Source organism: Phragmites australis, chromosome 20 (genome assembly GCF_958298935.1).
Source record: "Phragmites australis chromosome 20, lpPhrAust1.1, whole genome shotgun sequence".
Taxonomy (NCBI): Eukaryota; Viridiplantae; Streptophyta; class Magnoliopsida; order Poales; family Poaceae; genus Phragmites; species Phragmites australis.
This window is the reverse complement of record NC_084940.1, coordinates 18,055,567-18,062,504: the sequence shown is the minus strand read 5'-3', so window position 1 is coordinate 18,062,504 and position 6,938 is coordinate 18,055,567. Positions and strand designations below refer to the sequence as shown.

The following is a 6,938-nucleotide window of genomic DNA, read 5'->3' as shown; positions in this document are numbered from 1 at the left end:
GCACTGTTCCCATAGATCCAGCAGAAATGGTAGCAACTGGAGCTATGGTGGATCATTTGCGCGGCAGATGATGTAACAATGCAAGCTATAAAAAGATGCAACTATGGCGCAGAGTGGCCCGATGATGAAACAGCCAGAGTAGTTAGCTGCACCCATTCATTTTTTTTAAAAGAGAAAGAAAAATATAACTTTAATGACAACTAGTTCCAGCCTTACGCAAACAGTTCTCGAACTCTAAGGCTGAGAGCAGTTTGCTGCACCCATTCATTTTTTTAAAAGAAAAATAAAAATAGAACTTTAATGACAACTAGTTCCAGCCTTACGCAAACAGTTCTCGAACTCTATAAGGTTGGTTGCACCCAAAGGAATTTATGAAATTGTAAGCCTAGGAAGTTTCCCAAGGAATTTTGCAACACTAATCCTGAATTCAAAAAGCTCGGTTCGTAAGAATTTCCTTCATTTTCTTATTGTTTTCGTTTTTCCTAGTCAATGTTTGTAAACTGTACAGGGCTCACACACCCCACCGCCATGATCAGCATGCTTCACGACATCGACGACCGAGCTCCACTTCGGTTCATGTCATGCCTTCATCGTACCCTCAACCCCGCACCCAAACTTAGCTGAGCCCCTTCATGCGTAACATTCTCAGAATTTCAGTAAAAAAATCCTCGCACAAATATTTCAAACTGAGTCCCATGAAGTCTGGGAACGGGAATTCAGAAATTGAGCATAACAGCTGATGCATATCACGTGTTGGAGGATAAGCACTGATAATGGGACACTGATGTAGGACTTCTTCTTGTTGGTTTTTTTTATTTTTTACTTTTTTGTTGCTACGCGAGAATAGGACTAACATTGCACAACACGCTTTATTACCAAATTAAGTTAAGAATGTTCAACGAGCTACAACAAAAACAACTTAAGAGTACAAGATCGCCTCGGGGAACTGCTCCTTATCACTGGATTGCACCTGCAATGTCAAGTTGCTACAGTTAGCAACATGGCGCAATGATTGTAAAAATGTAACTTAGTCAGATTATCATGCAATAAATGTAATGCATTCGAATTCTATATATGGTGTTTTTGAGTCTTACAAGGCCTAGATCCTTATGCGAACTCAAGAACCAGAGCTGATGCTCCGCCTCCTCCGTTACAGACACCAGCAACCCCAACTTTGCCACCCTTCTCCCTAAGAACCTGTTAAAAAGCAACAATAATCTTAATAATGTAGATCATGAACTATGAGGAATGTGCATCCCAAAAGATAACCGCAATACCCAAGAAGGAAAAATTGAGCAAAAGATATTTTGCACTAGTTTGCAGGTTTAACTAAGATCCTATTTGCAGATATCTTGCACAGAGAGAAATCACTAGCATAACCCATTAGCAATAGTAAAGTCAATTTACCTTCCATGGCAAAACCTATAAAATATGCTCAAGTATTTGTCAGAATTCATTATTTACTTACAAATCAGCTTCTAGTTTTCTACTTGCAAAATACCGTGAACATCTTCAAACAAAGGATGGTAACTCAGAATATAAAAAAAAAAAGCATCTTGAGATAAAACTTACACCAAGAAGGGTGACCAAAATGCGAGCACCACTGCACCCAAGAGGGTGCCCTAAAGATACAGCTCCTCCATGTACGTTAATCTTTTCCTGCAAACACAGGAGGTATTAGCACAGAAAGTATTGAGAACCATGACATTTTCTGAAAATGATTATTAGTTTCTTAGATCAATAAGGATATTAAGGAATGATAATTTAATAAAGGTGGCACATACTGAAGGAATTCCGAGAAGCTTTTGATTTGCAAGTGCAACAGCCTGTATTGAGAAGTAGAAATAGGTATTACATAACTACTACAAAAGAATTAATTAGTAAAAAATCATCAATACATACCGAAAAGGCTTCGTTAATCTCATAAAAATCAACATGACATGACTCTAACCCAGCATTTGCGATAGCCTTTGGTATGGCAAGTGCTGGGGTGGTTGTAAATAGCTCCGGAGCCTGTATAACAATATCCATAGCTTATTGTTCCAGAATACAAATTCATCAGTTAACAGCCTTCAATTATTAAAATAGTAACATAAAACTGTCGCAGAAAAAATAATCTCGATATCCTTTAATATTTAGATCACAATGTAAATATCTAGAAAAGCATAATCTACTCCTAGGTGAGATAGGAACTGTTACTGTGGCTTACTTGAGCTGCATCTGCATATCCTTTGATCCTTGCAAGGACTTGCAGTCCAAGCTCTTGTGCTTTCTGCCCACTCACCAAAACTAACGCAGCAGCACCATCACTGCTCAATGTAAAACAAATAAGATATGACTGAATGCAGAAAGCCTACATCAGGGACCAGTAGGCAGTACACCGAACGGTACCAATAAATGAAAAAAAGGAAACAAGTGCAAAGTGAGATGAAAGAGGGTCTCAGGCTTGCAGGTCCTCAGCCTATTTTCACCAAGAATAAATTATATATGAAGTAGCCTAGCCTGATTTTTCTTATTTGGATGGGCACAAGGCATTACGAAAATGTTTTGCTTTCTTATACAATAAATCATTATTCTACCAATTTACGTTGGAATCCAAAAGCAAAATTTACCATTATTTTCATGAAGTAAAACATACCAAGCAGTCAAAACAAGAGTAGCAATTTATCAGAGCATGCAGAGGACAGCAACAAAAGGAACAAAATGCATGCATAATATAGAATAAAAGAAGTTCAATAGTTAACATGAAATAGCTTGTCTTCAAGATCTGTTGTCCGTACTTTTGCTAATCACTAGAATTATGTACTAAAGTATGTTTTCTGACAATAGTAGCCAAAAAAGTAAGAACATACAGCAGAAGTACTTATAAAGTCTCAGAAATAACATAAATGTCAAGCAGTTACCTTATGCTAGAAGCATTCCCAGCTGTAACGGTACCACCATTCTCCTTGAAACTTGGGCGAAGTTTCTTCAGTTTTATTGGGTCAAACTAAGAGACAAATGAAAGAACACAAGACATTAGTCAAACTGCCATGTGCAGCCCATTCCGTGCAGCTTACTGGTTATCCTCATAATGATCTAAGGATCATTACATAATAATTTGTGAAAAATATACTGATGATGATTATTGATATTCTTTTTTAGTGTAGTACCCATTATATTAAACAATAGAAGGCGACTTCAAGCTTGCAAACAGACATAAGCAGCTCCAAAAAAATTTAGAATTCAGAGAAATTTACAGCTTCTGCTAAGTAAAAAAAAATAAAAATATATTAATGTTCATACCTAATTTGTTATATGAGAAAATTTACCTTGTCCAGGCTTTCATCTTTATCAACAAGTACTGGTGGCTTCCCTCTTCCAGCAGGAACTTCGACCTGGATGATATAACACTCGACATAAGGAAACCAAACAAAGCAACGAATAAAATTATTAGCTTTGGCATAGAGAGAGAGAGAGAATCACCGGAACAATCTCCCATGAAAAAGCACCACTATCTCTAGCAGCAATTCCACGCTCATTGCTTTGAATAGCAAAAGCATCCTATGGACGAGTCAAATATGTTAGAAACGGCAAATATATTTACTGCAACATAGATGAAAAACATTGCATCAGTCCAGGAAGATTTTCAAGACATCTCACTATTTTAACCCTACTGTATCAAATTTATGAAAAGAAAAATGAAGATGGTAAAAAGAGAAGGGAAATAATTGAGGTCTAAAAGCGTAATGTTGTGAACTGACGAGCAGCTTATATGATATTAATATTCATATGGCTCGAACAAAGATGCAAAAGGCAGTAATTTTTGCATGATGCATTTACTTCCACCTTTGGAAGGAAGAAAATGAATGGTTCATTTACAGATCCTGAGCATCACATAAGCTTACCCTAGCAATTTCATGTGGGCAATCCTGATAGAAAAATTGATGCTGCTAAAGGGATTTAAACTACTAGTTCATCATAGAAACAGGGAATGCAGATAGTGGTCCAGACCATTCAGGGTGATAACCAAGATAAACAAAGAGCATAGAAGATATTCAAACTGTGTAATTCAGGACACTCTCAAAAGAATTGCCAATATTGACCACTATTGAATGACACCCCTTTTGTGTTAACAAATATAGGAATAACATTGCAACAGGCATTTATTATTATCTGTAGCAAGAGACCTGGTCTTCTCTTGTTAGGGCATGATTGTCAGCACAAAGCTCAGCACACATTCCCATGGCACAATCACTGTATACATCCCAAAGGCCATCCTTAAGCATGGCATCAACAAGAGTGTCATGTCCAAAACGAGACCCTTTCCTGCATTTGAAATTAGTAAGCTTTTCACAAGTATAAAATCACCATAAATTACCACAGATGAAATCGATTTTAACCAAGAACACAATATTATTTAAATTAAAGCTGGTCACATTGTTCATTTGCCTTGCCGAAGGTGAATGTTCATATCAGTACAAACAAGTATGCAAAATGCAATGCAAATAATTAAACATGTAAGGGTCCCACAGAAGCTCTTGAAATGGATATGTCCACATTCTATTGCTCCGTATACACTTCATTTATCCACCAAGTAACTTAACATTATCATTCGGATATGCAGCACAATCTTGGATAAATCAGAAGAACACTTTGCATACCTAGCTTCAGCAATGTACTTTGGGGCATTTGACATGCTTTCCATGCCACCTGCCACGACAATATCGTTGATGCCCAGTTGAATTGACTGTGCTGCAAACATAGTAGCTGAAGAAAGGAAAGAAAAGCAAGAGCAACTCAGATAAAATGAATTTTGGAAACTGTGAGCGCAGAGTCAAGGGCAAATGAATTCAACCTTTCATGCCAGATGCGCAGACTTTGTTAACAGTGGTGCAAACAACGGTGTTTGGTATTCCTGCACCTAAAGCAGCTTGCCTTGCAGGAGCCTGCCCCAAATTAGCACTCAAAACATTGCCAAAGTAGACCTCCTGCACGAGGGACGGATCCACATTTGCTCTTCTTAGAGCAGCTGATGACCCCGGTGATGGATGTCAGTCTTAATGGGGTAAACAAATATGCCTTCTTCAGAATTCAGATGTACATGCAGAGAACATATTGATGTCACCTTCAATTGCTATGGAACCAAGTTTTGTTGCAGGCAGGGAAGACAGGGCACCAAGAAAACTACCCATAGGGGTGCGTGCAACTCCAACAATACATACATCTGTCAGCAAGGGAAAAAAAGTCATTCATTGGAAAACATAGCAAAACCATCTAGAATGCACGATGCACCTACCACTATACCTGTAATGCCTAAGCTATGCAGAGCATGCTTATATCCTGTTTGATGGCATGAACATACATGAAGATCAGGGAAGCTAACAACTAGGTGCAAGATTTCTAATTGCCTGATGCACCCATTATTTCCATTATTTAATGATTTTTACATGTGATCTTTGAGGGGAAGAAACACCAACAAAAACAACTAAATGTGTCATCTTGCGCATAGTACATCATTACTGTGCATATCTAAAGCAAAAATTTGCAGAAAATGAGTGTAGCACCAAATACGTCTGCAGCAGACCCCTCCTGTGTAACCCTAAAGAGGGGAGATAACTTTCGTAATAACTACAAAGGGGCATATTTCGTCGTAATATTTGACTCTCTTTAATACCTACAAACTGTAGAAAATGATAGATAGTACCAATTCTATCAGCTCTGCATACAGATGATCGATAACGCAACTCAAGGACGAGATAAGGACCAGAAAGAGCACCAAAATCTCAGCACCGCAGACGGGCACTAGAACTAAATCCCAAAACAACCTAATCCTGCCTTGCAAGCTATGACATCCAAGATTTCGCCGCACAGAGCCAAAGCCTACCTCTCGGGGCGACGCCGTCTGAACCCATGGCCGCGGCTCCGAACTCCCTGTAGCGACCTGCAAATCATGGCGTGTAGCAACCCCAGCTCAGCCACACCAACTCAACGAAACGCATCAATCAATCAAACAACGACGCCATCGCGATCCATCCCAGAGGAGACAGATCGCGCTGCGTCTGCGCGGCGGGCACCCGAGAAAATGGGGACGGCGGGCGGAGCAGAGTAGAGTAAACAGAGCTCAGTCGGCAGCCAAGAGCAGATCGCCTCACCTCGAGAGCGCGTGCGTGGCGGGCGTCGGCGGCGGCAGAGAGAGCGGGAGGGAGATGTCTGATTCGAGCTGGATCTGGCGGAGTGCACGAGGCGGGGGACGGATGGGTTTTGCGTGGGGCTGGGATCGAGCTGGGAGGAGGAACAAACAAAACGACACGGGAACGTGGCAGAGCAGATCCGATCCGGTCAGATCCGCTTGCGTTTGCTCTGTTTATAAGGATATTATTGATTGTTGTTGGTATATATAGGAAGGTTGAGGAGCTATAGGTTGAGCGGAGTTATTTGTAAAAAAAAGACTATTTAGTTGGTTGTATTTGTTTGTATAGATTGAGTTGAGTTCTGTTTGATTGATCGAATCTGATGTCGTATGAGCAGATACAAAAGTTGATATTCTTATTGATTTTTCGTATGGAGCTAATTTTGTGACACTGACAAATAGATCTATCTGTATGAGCAGATGTAACAGTCTGTATCCACTCGAGCTAAGCTACGGACATATATTTATATCCACCGAGCCAAGCTGGAACAGCATATGCGAGCAACCAGACACGTATCTCTTTGAGATTATAGGTGTGTTTGGTTGCCTGTATGTGTTTTCGTAGAGTTATGGTGTGTATCTTGGATAAGTAAAAGTAGGCTGAGCGGATGCCGTAAGGGTGTGTTTGGTTGCTCGAACGAGATTTTGAAGAGTTGCATTGTATAAACAGGTTGAGTAGAGTCATATATGTTAAAAAAGATTGTTTGGTTGATTGTATCAGTCTAGATAAGACTGAGCTAATTTTCTGTTTGGTTGACTAAATCTG

General features: G+C 39.7%; 1 protein-coding gene across 2 annotated transcripts; it reads right to left on the bottom strand.

Moving 5' to 3' along the window:
- Nucleotides 1-850: 850 nt before the first annotated feature.
- LOC133901985 (acetyl-CoA acetyltransferase 2-like) lies at nt 851-6,359 on the bottom strand. Of its 2 annotated transcripts, none has more exons than XM_062343548.1 (15): nt 6,135-6,359; nt 5,867-5,923; nt 5,108-5,206; nt 4,838-5,011; nt 4,644-4,749; nt 4,170-4,308; nt 3,466-3,543; nt 3,312-3,377; nt 2,904-2,989; nt 2,210-2,309; nt 1,903-2,013; nt 1,785-1,826; nt 1,573-1,659; nt 1,095-1,197; nt 851-986 (listed from the first exon to the last, which is right to left on the bottom strand). In XM_062343548.1, the coding sequence occupies exons 2-14, from the start codon at nt 5,892-5,894 to the stop codon at nt 1,108-1,110; spliced, it is 1,206 nt and encodes a 401-aa protein (XP_062199532.1). In that variant the 5' UTR covers nt 5,895-5,923; nt 6,135-6,359; the 3' UTR covers nt 851-986; nt 1,095-1,107. The 2 variants fall into 2 exon arrangements, with proteins under 2 accessions (XP_062199532.1, XP_062199531.1); XM_062343547.1 differs by having other exon boundaries at nt 851-970.
- Nucleotides 6,360-6,938: the final 579 nt, after the last annotated feature.

Bases quoted from the DNA above. Each gene is read 5' to 3' on its own strand.
- LOC133901985 (XM_062343548.1), bottom strand. From the start codon at position 5,894: ATGGGTTCAGACGGCGTCGCCCCGAGAG. The intron at 5,012-5,107 runs GTGACATCAATA...CGGGGTCATCAG, and splicing joins TGGTTCCATAGCAATTGAAG to CTGCTCTAAGAAGAGCAAAT. The intron at 1,660-1,784 runs GTATGTGCCACC...CTGTGTTTGCAG, and splicing joins AGCTTCTCGGAATTCCTTCA to GAAAAGATTAACGTACATGG.